The 12,823-nt window shown below is 36.0% G+C and overlaps 1 protein-coding gene across 1 annotated transcript; it reads right to left on the bottom strand.

Annotated features, from left to right (window-relative positions):
* Positions 1–363: 363 nt before the first annotated feature.
* Positions 364–12,387, bottom strand: LOC107097949 (solute carrier family 23 member 1-like). The gene is made up of 12 exons (XM_015395327.1): positions 12,340–12,387; positions 11,694–11,828; positions 11,242–11,399; positions 8,224–8,383; positions 6,442–6,623; positions 5,966–6,086; positions 5,732–5,888; positions 3,703–3,956; positions 3,430–3,594; positions 3,237–3,345; positions 3,028–3,123; positions 364–2,726 (listed from the first exon to the last, which is right to left on the bottom strand). The coding sequence occupies exons 1-12, from the start codon at positions 12,385–12,387 to the stop codon at positions 2,488–2,490; spliced, it is 1,824 nt and encodes a 607-aa protein (XP_015250813.1). The 3' UTR covers positions 364–2,487.
* Between the last annotated feature and the right edge of the window lie 436 nt (positions 12,388–12,823).

The raw sequence follows: 12,823 nt of genomic DNA, 5'->3' as shown, positions 1-12,823 counted from the left end.
CTTGAGCCAAGGTGCCTCGGATGTTCCGTATGTGGCAAATTTCTGTGGCATGAGTGTTGAAACTTTTAGACATTTATAAAGCAGTGTCTTTTCTAAAAAATATATATCTGTTTTGTTTTTTTTTTTTTTTTTTTTTTTTTGTTAAAATGTGTTTATGTTTTTATCTAAGTATACACACTGGGGCTGTGTTCAAGAAAATAGATACCATAAACAGAAAGGAGACTTTGTGTTTTGTTTTTTTCTTACTTCTTTTTTCACCATGACAAAATAAAAGTATCTTCTCATCTGAATTTATTTAAATGTATACAAGAGGTTCCCACTAACAATTTCATCATATATTTAACCAAGATGAAGCAAAAATGAAAAAAAAAAAGTTTAGTGGACAAACAATCACTGCTGTTAAAAAGTTAAGAATCAGGTCGACTCCAACATGAAGCTTTAGATTATTCATTTGTTTATTAGAATTATTAGAGGGGGCAATTATTGCTGCAATTTCACTCCTTGTTAAGATCACAAGTACATACAGTGCCTTTGCCCCTCCTGTTGGTCTATATGAGTATAACAGACTACCTCAGAACCTCTATAACAGTATGATGATGATCTTTGATGATCAAAATTTCATGAATCTGTTCTGCTACCTTGACAACGTGATGGTTTTTGCACCTAGTGAGGAGGAAGCATTCAAAATACTACGGTTGGTCTTTAAGAGAGTTAGAGCCCACAATCTGAAACTAGGAACAAAAAATGCTACTTCTTTACCCGCTCTGTTTACTTTCTGAGTTATTTTATAGACAGCAGTGGTGTAGCAACAGATTCAGCCAAAGTAGAGGCCATAACAAATGTAACTAAAGCAGATTTGATGTCTTCTGATGGTCAAACTCCATGCCCCAGGGAAGACAAATTTATTTTGGCGATTAGTCATGTGGTACCAATGCTTTATCCTAAATTGTTGCACTCTTGCAAAACTTTTTTTTCGATTGACATCTGACTTGAAGCCCAAAAGAACCAAATGGATATATATAGACTATAGACTTTTTGAATAGTAAATTTTGACAAATTCTGAGTGGAGAATGTAACAGGACAGTTTTATCAATCTTTTCAAAATTATTTTTTTAATTCTTATTTTTACTCCCATTGACTGTTTGCCAATTCCATCCTAGTGGGCAGGAGCTACAAATGATTACCACCAACAACCACCAACTTTATGTAACAATGACTGATTAAACCAGATGAAACAAAGTGAAGGGTGTTCTTCAATCAGTCCATCAACAACAAACTAAGAAGTAAGGGTTACATATCATATATCCTATTGTTTGGGGTACATTTTGAGCCCAACTGAAATACTCAGTTAACAATGATGAGCTATACTTACTCCTTCAGGCAAGAAATGTGCACCTCATCTGTAAGATCCTTCCGAAGAAGCTTATAGATATGTTCAGGCTCATAACTGAGCTCTCATATCACAGCATTGCACCAGGCAGATTTTAAGTGAATTGTGTCGACCACAGTCTACACAACCCAGAAGCTAAACTGCTCGTTTTCTGAGCATCTAAGAAAAATGTGGGGAGAATCATGTGTTGCTTTATACTAATCCATCAAAACAGACCTGAGACAGAAAAACTGAGGAACTGGGTGATCAGTTCCATGTTTAAGTTTAATGTACATTTAAAAAAAATACAACAGTGAAATTATTAAATAACAGTTGCAACTGAAGGAAATCTGAAATTTACTGAATCAAAATCAAATGAAGATATTTCTCAAATATTTTGTGAGTAGTTTGTGGTTGATTCAGCTGTGAGATCCAATATTTACATAATGTATTTACAGTAGATGATTGACTTGTTAGCACCTGCATGAAAATGAAAATTCAGACCTGAAAATTCACAAGCTGAACCTTTTTACCCTAACAAAACAGCAGTCACAGCAAAATAGGGGTGAAACATGCTCATATATAACATTGGAAAATAAAATAGTTAAAATAAAAATAGTTTAAATCTCGACACGTTAAAGACGGATTCTGTCCTGGATTATTATAATCCCTTGTAATTTTGGATCCAGAGGAAAAATCGTTATGTAAGAAAATAATAAATCCTTTTAGAAATAACCTTCAAAGAAAAGCACCACTAAATTGAACACATATGAGACTTTTTATGCTTTTTATATGCAGGATGCTTTATTTAAGCATTTCTGGGAAATAAGGGTGTTTTTCATTTTCCTTCTTTTCATGTCCTTTTTTTTTGTATTTTGAATGCACAATTTGATGTCACTTAAAATCAGTGTAACAGTCCGAAAAAGAAAATGAAAGGTGATGAATCGTCAAATGTTATTTGCAATACCACAAAATACCTCTCAAATATTCTGCACACTGTTGTTACAGTAAATTCTCAGAGAATATTATGTCTGAGATATGACAAAATCTGAGCTGCCTCTGATGGTAGCGTGTGAAAAAGAAATAAAACTTCTTGCACCTTGAGGAGAAAACATCGCTCACAAACCAACTCCAATCATGATTTGTCCTGGATCAGGAGTTCCCAGCGGCTCCTTAGGATCCAGCGAGGTGGACAGGCCAAGAGGGCAGAATGGTATGTAGCGCAGCCAGGAGAAAGAGGACAAGTAGGAGGTCATGCCAAAGGGGAGGTTGTACACTTCTCCGGTATCCAGGGTTTCACAGGAGTCGTCTTCGTGAGCTTTATTCCAGGCCAGGATGCCGCGTTCCTCCTTGGATCCTTCAGGAAACCAACAATTTTTTTAGATGAGCATATTTAGCCTTTGGCACTTTTACTAGCAACAATCACCAAATGATAATAGATGGCCTATTACCATCAGGATATTCTTTAATTATCTGATGATAGCCTTTTTGCAGAAAAAAACAAGCTTTGACAAGAATGCCACATTTTGGCTTATGATACAAGATCAAAATACTCTTCAAGTCTGATTATTTGGATTATTAAAAAAAAAAACAAGGGAAAGTCGAATATGCTTTGAGCATTGAATGAGGGAGGTCATGTTACTGATAATTTAGAGTACCTGGGATGGTGTTGTCCAGTATGAAGCCGAAGAAACCTCCAACAAACATGCTGGTGGTCAGAAGTACTTGCAACATCTGATCAAATTCCACCACACCTGGAAATAAAAGGAGATACATTTTTTTATTACTATTTCGAACTTCAGTGTGATAAAAATCAAAATCAGTGAAACCAATTATCATATCAATCAAATAAAAATTGATGAGCTACCTGTGGCAATAACGTTGGGGTTTTTTAATATCCAGTTAGGAATGACCAGACCAGAGAACATGGAGAATCCAAAAATGAAGATGTTTCTTGATGAATTCATGTCGGTGTACTGAACAAGTGAAAAATATTTTTTTATTGTCAATACAGTAAAAGAACTCCGTTAAATGTTTGGAAATAGATCAAGCATGTGTACCTGCAAATTAGTGACTCCTGCTGCACAGATGACACCAAACATAACCATGAACATTCCTCCGATCACAGGTGAGGGGATGGTTGCAAATATAGCACCCATTTTACCAAGTATCCCCATGGCAACCATGAACACACCGCTTGCCACTATGACCATACGGCTCCCAACCTGAGAATTAGGAGTTCATGCTTAAGCATTTGTTTTTAAAAACTGCTTAAGCGTTGGATCAGAGTAGTTTAGAATACCATCTGGCTTAATGAAAGTCAATTTTCTTACCTTTGTAATACCGAGGGCTCCAACATTCTCACTGTAAGAAGTGGTCCCATTTCCAGTTCCCCATGCTCCAGCAAGTAGACAACCTATCCCTTCAATCCCAATACCCCTGTTGATGGCATGTTTGGGTGGTGGTGGAGCTCCAGATAATCGTGCACATGCATGGTAATCCCCAACAGACTCTATCATAGAGGAGATCACCCCGGCCAGAATCCCAACCACCCCTGCCAGGCTCACAGTCGGTCGTCCCCATTGTCCTAGATTTGGTTTTAAACATAACGACAGAAAATGAGACCATCTTTATAAGAAACTATTTCAATACTATACATTATATTTATAATGTTATATACATAAACATAATACCGGTACATATTCTTATTTGCACAGTTGAAGAGTCATTCAGGTCCACCAACAATAATTTTCAAGTTTAGCCTTTTGTCCGTTTTCAGTCAAGGTAGCCTCCTTTGTATAACAAGTCTCCTCATTACATAATGTAGTCTACAGACTCCTGCTGATTCCTCACAGTTATCCCAAAAATAATGTAACACGTATGGCATCAAATATAATAGAGAAAATAAAAATAAAGGGCATAACAAACTAAACACATTTTTTTCAATAATGCTCTCTTTAAATGAATATTATTTCAGTTTCAACATTTTGTCTTTTTTGTAAAATCTTAATAGCCGACTTTTTTTTAAATCTCTCAGGCTGAGTCAATATTTGTTCTCCCCAGTCTTTAGGTGACTCTCTTTTTCATGATTTTGGCACTGATGACTTAATAGTTCATTCTATTCATCTGCCAAGCTCTGCCCAGTTGCTCATTACTGTTAATCTCATCCACCTGATCCTGCCTCTATTTAAGCTGCTTGCTGCCTGTCATCAGTGCCAGATTATTCAAGACGTTGATGAGGGTTCTCTAGCGAACTTGTTTGTGTTCTGATTGTCGGATCCTGATTAGTGTCTGGCTTTGGACCTCTGAACCTGCCTGCCCCTATTCTGATCTGTTTGCCTCACCTGTCTTCAGACTCCTGCTGGATCTGTCTCCTGATCCTGACTTAGATTTCCCTTTGGTACCTCTCTGGATCTCTGATCTTTTGGCGTGGGCTCCTGTCTATCTCATTGACACCGGCTTTGCATTCTTCTTCTGGAAACTCCTGCTTTTCCTCATCTGCAGCCAGTCCAGCAGCCTTCTTGGCCTCTGTCCCTTAAAACTCTCTCGGTGGCATCCCCCATGTGCTCTTGGAAATAATCCGGCTGATTTCCACTCCTTTTATGAGCTCGGACTGAACTTTAAAATCAGAGATTCCGGCCTTTGTCATCCTAGCTGCTGAGTCACAGATTTGACGTCTTCTTGAAATTCTGGGTCCAAGGTTCTGACTTCTGACACTCTTTTGTCGCATTTGAACTCACTAATATTTAAAACCCTTTCCTTTATTGTCCTCTATCATAAAATCCTAGATTCCCTTAAAGAAAACAAAACCCAGCTCACATAACTCTTACCAATAGTAGCCCAAAGATCAAACTAAATTTGAACTGATCATAATGTCCTACTACACATTTTGATTTTATATTGCATGTGAAATAAAAGGCAGGACGAGCACATAGGACGGCCTTACATAAACATATCACCAGAATTATTGACAATTAGGAGGCCCACTTATTTTGATGATCCAACTGGAAAAAGAACATTTTCTACTATACATTTAACTAAAGGTTGAAAATGAAAAAAGAAATGTCAAACATATCTCAAATTTGAGTAAAAGCTCAAATTAATTTCTTGTTCTTTGGTTTGACAGCAAGTAAGACTACAAAATATAGAACATTGCAAATAAATGAGCGAATTTGTTGCATTCTTTCTTAGTTTTTATATTTCTGCTCTTTACATGGCTGACATTTTGCATTATTTTCTGAGAATTTTTATTATTTTTTTTTTATTCATCTTGAAAAAAAAGGTATCAGCGTCTATGAGAAATATTAGGAGTTCTGAGAAATTCAAATGTTATTTTTAAACTCTAACCCTGTAATACCTTACCTGGGTATGGGAATGTAAACCAGGGAGCTTGATTTATTACGTCTCCTTTTAGATCTGTGCGTGCAAGGTAACCATACTGTCCTGGTTCAGCAGGAAGCACATCATATCTTGTCAAGATGTAACAAATGAGCCAGGAAATTGTAATTCCCATTAAGACCTAAAATTTGAAACAAGGAAAAAAAAATCACATTTGATCCTTTTTTAATGGAAAAGATATTTTCTTCAGCGACATACTGGAAGAATTTGAAAGATGTAGACTCGAGAAGTGTGGAGCTTTTTATCCTTGCTGTATGTAGGAAATGGCACAGCAATGTGACGGAGGTACTGTGAAAATAGGATTATCAAAACTGTAGTCCTGTAAGAAATAAGGAAAACAGACTGAAATTAGACAACTTAGACAGAACATGGAAAAACTAAGTATGATCTGAATTTAAAAAAAACACACACACACACACACACACAGTAACAGACTTCTTGGTTTAAATAACACAATTTAAATTTCCAATCAGTTTTCAAATCAAATGATGTTGAAGAAAAGGCAGATTAACAACAACAAAAAAATGTCTTGAAAAACATAATTGTTGAAAAGCACTCTGTTTTTTGGCCAGACACTACATGTGTATACCTGCATAAAATAATTATTTTCAAAGAGTTACTCAATTAGTTGCTTTGTTCCTTTGTTCGTTTCACTGTAAAGAAACTTCACTCACATTGAAGAGATGCCCCAGTGGTTGCCAGCGCTGTTACCAGCTGAGTCAAACAGTGACAGACCAATGAGAGCAATGGTGGGAGCAATGGTTAGAGGCCCAATAAAGCGCATGAAGAGGCCGATGAGGCCAGAAAATCCAACAAACACCTGGAAAAGTGAGCCCACAATAATGGAACCCTGCAGCTGAAAACAGAATAACCTCAGAATTAGGCAGCAGAAATTACATTTTAGCCAAGAACTTAAACTAGATACATAAAACAAAAACAGCCATACACTTTATTTTGGTATGACTAAATAAAATAGAAAAAAGGTTTCAGTTTTTTGGGTATTTTGTAGTTATATTTTCCGCCACAAGATGGTGCTAAGCTGTGCCCCATCTATCAGTTATAGGTATAGTTGTCATTTTTACACCGGTAAAAATGACAACTATAACAAATAAAGCTGGAAAAAAAGGTGGATATAATTCAGAGTTATTTTTTTCAGTAGAATTTATTTTATTTGCATTGTTTTAGCAAATGTTTACACACACACAAGTAATTATAAAAAACAGATTATCAAATGTTAAAAAATAGCTATGAAAGCCAACCTGGTCTCATGTAAAAAGTATTACAGACCTACTTGTTATTGAATTAAGAATAATTAGCCTCGGTTTACTCTTCAGCTATTTAAAATACATTAGTTTCTATAGTTTAACAATGGCTCTCTAAATCAGAACTCATCTAGGAGGTCATGGAAAAAAAACAGAACAACATCTACAGCTCTTCGGCATCCCTCCCTCTGACAGGGTCAGAGGTCATGTTTTTAACAATTTAACAATTGTGTGAAATTGGCTCCATGGTATAGTTGTAAAGCCACAACTACTTCTGCCATAAAGCTAAAGAAGTAAACATTTACACACAGAAAAACATCCTAATTTATCCCGGGGACTTTAGGTAAAAAGAAAAATCAGTGGACAAGAGAGATAGATGTGGACACAAACTAATATGGAATTGTAAAAGAACAACATCACTACGAGAGTCAAGCATGGTGGTGGTTTGATAGTCTGGGGTTGCTTTGCTCATTTAGTACAAGTACATTTAGTAGTTTGATATAAAAGATGGTCTTTATATGACCTTCCTAGTCAAAGTCTGGGCCAAATCTCTTTGAGAATCTGTTCCTTGACCTTAAATAGCCTGTTCATGCAAAGAGATCCTGCAAATCTAAGGATATAAATTTTGCAAATAATAGTGGTTCCAACTGATCTAAAGGAGTCCTTAATAGTTATAAGAACACTTTGTTTCGACAAAGCCAATTATTAGATTTTATGGGAGATCTTTAAAGGGTCAAATATGCAAATTTAGCTTGGAAAGGGAGTTGAGTTGAGAGAGGACAATTTTATTGGAAGTTATTCAACTTCCTGATATTTTTGCATCTTGGAGAAAATATATCAGTTACATGTTTACATGAAAATCTTTTCTACGTTTATCAGAATTAGAAACATATATAGGTCTGCTATTTTTCTTCTTTTTTTTTGTCTGACTTTTTTTACATCAGAAATTTTACATCTCAACAGCGATCTAACATGTTTATAAAGTCTAAACCCTTCGTAAAAAGTCAAAAAAAGTTTGACAGGAAGGATCAAGAGTTATAATAGGGCAGATTTATTTTCATAACTTATTTTTTCTCTCTCGATCTGCTAAAAGGTAAAAATCCTGTGTTCCTGTATGTGTAACAAATGGTTTCTGCTGTTAAACAAGAGTTTAGGCCTTTGCTATAAAAGGATGAATGTTAAAAGTTAACTTACAGCTCTCAGTCGACTCTGCCATACTTCTATAAACTCTGGGGAGGAGGTGTTGACTGAGCTGATGTTTTGGGTCCAGGCTGGACATACAAACTCAGGCATTGACAGCATCGCCATGGAGGGGGCCAACAGTGTGAATGTGCCACCTTGAAGAATGGGCAGTCTGGGAACAAAGATGGCAGCCAATATTTCAAATTATTTTGTTTCAAACCATACCACTGCAAAACTGATTGTGAAACTTTCATATGAAAAGGCAAAGAAATATGTGGAAGACTCTACACTGTGTTTGAACTTACAGTCTCCATTCATTCTATCTGTAAACGTGGTTAATTCAAATCATGTGAAGCTAGATAGTGACTCTCCTATTAGACACACAGACCCGAGGTTAAGTAAAAGCAATCAGCTGCTAATGATTGTCTTTATGCTGCCTACTATCAACAATACACATCAGACTTTCCAGTGAAGCATATCAATCAGTAACGTGCAGGAATTTATTCAAAGAGCCTACGATTCATATGAAGATGCATGTGAAGGAAACGAGACATGAGAAGTAGATATTACGAAATATTTTGTTTGCTTGTTTGTTTTGCTTGGAAAAGTTCTGTGGACACAAAGTTTTCCTGACAGCTCATTCCTAATGTTTAAGAAAGGAAGAGAAAAAATCAGTGGTTCTAAACCAGGATAATGTGGGTTTGAGTAGGAACGAGATTCCGGACATAATAAGATGGAAATTCCTTGGCTAATCCAGCTGTGACGACAGTTATTTAGGAAGGCTGAGCTGCAATGTTCACAGCTTGAATTCACATTTAAAATCTGTCATTTTCAAAAGCAAGAACAGCTTTTATTTGGCAAAACTTCGGACTGTAGTGATATTAACTTTTCCAGATTTCTCTCGTTTTTGCTTTTCTTTCAAATCTGGATGCTCAGGTCAAACAAACAAATGCTTTTAAAAAGTCAAGGGTAACTTAAATAGATACAAAAAGCTATTCTCAGATTACAATTTCACTCATTAAGAAGATAAAACTCTTTCCAAATCAATCAGCCAAGAGAGTTGCCCTTTTAAGCAAGAGCTAGTTGTGCAAATGAAAGCAACAACTTTAATCAAGTGAAGTTTAGACCCAGTCTTCTTTCCAGTATTGTTTTAATTCAGCCACATTCAGGTTTTCAGTAATAATCGTCTGTGTAGAGTTGTGGCAGTGTATACGACTGAGTCTGGACTTTGACTAAGCCACTCCAAAACCATTTCTTTGATTTCTAATCCACTTAGGGATATACAAACTGGCGTGATTTAGGTTGTTTGTTTTTCTTGTGGTTAAAGTAACAAGCTGATGATAATGATGTTATTATTTTATTTTGAAGGATCTTTTTTTTCAAGAGTGGGATCGGAGATGTGCATTTTGTGGGTTTCCAGTCACCCAACTATGTTTGATATTAAATTTAATTCAATCTGAGTACGCCATTTTGGTAAAGGTGCAGAGGTTCTTCTTTGTAATTTTGTGTCTTTTTCTTTTAATATATAGTCTGTTCTGATATTGATTCCTTTTTATGCTTCCGATTTTTAGAGGATTTTTTGGTCTCGTAATTTTTTTTTAAGGGTTTTAGACTTTTTTTTTTTACAGACTTTTTAAAAAAAAGTCTATAATCCTTCTATACTAACAAATGTTGGTGGAACATGCTTTTATTTGTTGGCACATCTGATTTCCCCCACCATAGGATAACAGAATATGTTTGAATTCTCTGATGGGACCAAACAGCTTTAGGTTTTTCCAGCAAGAGAGCAAAACTGATGATTCCATCAATTTTAGAGGGTCATACAGATCAAAAAGCAACCAAGCAGATCAAATTCCACACACCACAGCCACCATGTTTATGTGATAATCTTTATCTCAATTGATGTTGGTTTTATATCAGATTTAAAGACACATACCTTTTAAAGATTTTCTCTTTTACCTCAGCTATTCACAGAATATTTTCCCCAAAGTTTTGGAAATCCTTTATCAAATGACCAAGATGTTCTTGGTCAGCAGCGGATTATGCTTTGGATGAAATCCCTCTCGTGGAGCCCATTTTTGCTTCAGTTCTATTTATATTATTGAATACAAAATTCTTGATTTAAGTGAGGCCTGCAGAGCTTTCGATTTTGCTCTGTGCTATCTGAATGAGCACTTGGAGTTTTTGTTGTTGTTGGTCTCTGCTAAGAAGTTCTTTCACTGTTTTATGTGTGAATGGTTGTTCTCAAGGTGTATCTCTAAAATTTAATAAACAGCTTTGTAATCATTTCAGGCTAATGTTAAAAACATGTGTCTCTTCCTTTCTTGAATTTTTAGATTGGGGTATAATGTGTTGGCTTTGACATCAAAAAGCCTACTCATCACCTAAAATTTGATTCCTCAGATCTGCAGGTCTGGCAGAGTTGAAAACATTTGGATTAGCAACTGAAAATGAATTAAGTTTTTCAACAAATTAATTAATCACAGTAAACTCAACAATTAACAAAGACGAAATACTTTTTCAAATAGGGTCACATTGGTTTCGATAGCTTTATCTCTTTATGAATTAAATCTTTATCAAACATTCAGCTTTTTGTATTAACCTGTTCTCTTTGTCCTATATTGATGATCTGAAACATTAGTGTTACAAAAGAATCAAATAAAAGCCAAACAATCTGCAGAAGGGTGCATATTTTCATTACCAGCACTGTGTGATTAGTAGATCTTTCAGAAGACTACATAAAGCATTGCTGAAATATTTTTCCTTACTTTTAATTTTAGTATTATAGCAGACAACACTGACAAATCTCAAAGATATGAATAAGCCTTTACAATATACAAGATTAAAACATTGTTTTGGTTTGCTCTATTTGGTTAATTCCACTTTGATGCACCTTGGTTTCCTGTCTGGCAACTGAGTTTAATCAACAATAATTGAAACACACACTAAACATGTTAAGCAGCAAAGATATTTAGACATTTGTCTGCCAGGTTAACATTGTTCACTGCAGTCCTTCTACCTAGTCCTTACCTGATACCAAAGGTAACCTGCAACAAGGTGCAGATTCCAGAGACAAAGAAGATGGTGCTGATGAGGTAGCTCTGTGTGAGGCCATCATGCTGCAGACACAGGCTCTGAGACAGGATCAGGGGGATGGCGATGATGCCCCCAAATGCAGTTAAACAGTGCTGTAGCAAAAGAAAAGATACTTTTTTTTTTTAGAAGGAGCTTGTTTTTATTCAAAGTATATAAGGGAATTAAAAAGTTTGACCTTTAATGCATGACTTCATTTAAACACAAACGCAGAGCTTCTGTTTGCAATATCTGACGTTAATGAATAAAAAGAAGTCCAACCAGCTGTGAAACTGACTGAATCTCTTGTTTACATTGTGATACAACTTAGGACATTCTGCTGCTCTGTTTTTTTTTTTTTTTTTGTAAAAGAAATTTAATAAAACCAGTGAACAATTTTCAGGACATACCTGTGTTCCTAAGAGGATGCAGAGGTACCATGGAGGGACATCTGTCACGCAGTATGCCAGTTTGTTAGTGTTTCCTTCAATAGAGGAGTCCAGGTCCTTTCCTTTCTCAGGTAGTTCACAGAAACCTCCTTCCAGCTTCAGTTGGTCAGTATAAAGAAAGATGTCTATGAGGATGCAGTTATAAAAAGCCCCCTAACATTTCTAATATTGCCATTAATTTTACATATTCAAATGTATTCCTTAAAGTGTTTGTTTAATTTGTTTAGACCAATAAAGTGAAAGGGAAGCAAATGTCACATCTTCTGTACCAAAGAAATGTAGAATCTGCATAATAGCAAATGAAAATTCAATGAGAGGAAGAAAACAGTTTTTGTTTGTATTTATCATTTTTGTAGCAGCTTTATTCAGTCTCAGCTGTTGACAACATATTAGACTTATTTAAAAGTCCAGCTTTTACAAACTTTTAGATAAGATACTAGAATACTGTATTACATTAACACATTTCACCTACTTAAGCATACAAATTTCTTCTGACAGCGTTTTAAAGATAGTGAATTCATCTCCAGGATTCCAAACAGGGAAATTAAATGTCAATTTTTGTACAAAATTAGACCTAGTATGGGCCGAAAATTAAAAACAAACTCACCGCAAATGCATAGTTGTCAAGTCCATTGCTTTCTTTCTCTGAGGTCATGACAGCTTTAGCTTACTGGCTCAAGTGTAGGTGCCCCGAAGTTTGATAAGAAGCAGAAAAGAAAAAAAGAGAGAACCTAACAAAATGAACAGCACTGGAGTGAAGCATCTGACAGAGCGCCAGGAGGTGGGAGAGAGGGTGGGGTAGAGAGCCTTGCCTGCTATGTAAAAGCAGATCTCAGACATGCGACTGCAGCTCGTGCTGACTGAAATAGGTCCAACCAAGCGCTCATGTGAACCGAATTACAACAGTAGCAGCAGCTGACCAACCAGCATTTGGCAGGCTGGAGATACTTTGTCCTTTTCACTGTAAAACAAATACTAATCACATAAGAAGCCTTTAAGGCCACACCGGGGCAAGAAGAAACTCCCAAGGAAATTAAGCTGAAAAACTTTTATTAATGGGCAAAAGTGACGTAAAACATTAGGGGCAAATG

Source organism: Cyprinodon variegatus, unplaced genomic scaffold, assembly GCF_000732505.1.
Source record: "Cyprinodon variegatus isolate N-32 unplaced genomic scaffold, C_variegatus-1.0 Scaffold737, whole genome shotgun sequence".
NCBI lineage: Eukaryota > Metazoa > Chordata > Actinopteri > Cyprinodontiformes > Cyprinodontidae > Cyprinodon > Cyprinodon variegatus.
Note: the sequence above shows the minus strand (reverse complement) of the source record. Positions and strands in the feature narration are given on the sequence as shown.

Bases quoted from the DNA above. Each gene is read 5' to 3' on its own strand.
- LOC107097949 (XM_015395327.1), bottom strand. From the start codon at position 12,387: ATGACCTCAGAGAAAGAAAGCAATGGACTTGACAACTATGCATTTGCG. The intron at 8,384-11,241 runs GTAAGGACTAGG...CTTTGTTCCCAG, and splicing joins CAGGTTACCTTTGGTATCAG to ACTGCCCATTCTTCAAGGTG. The intron at 3,957-5,731 runs GTAAGGTATTAC...AACCAAATCTAG, and splicing joins GTTTACATTCCCATACCCAG to GACAATGGGGACGACCGACT.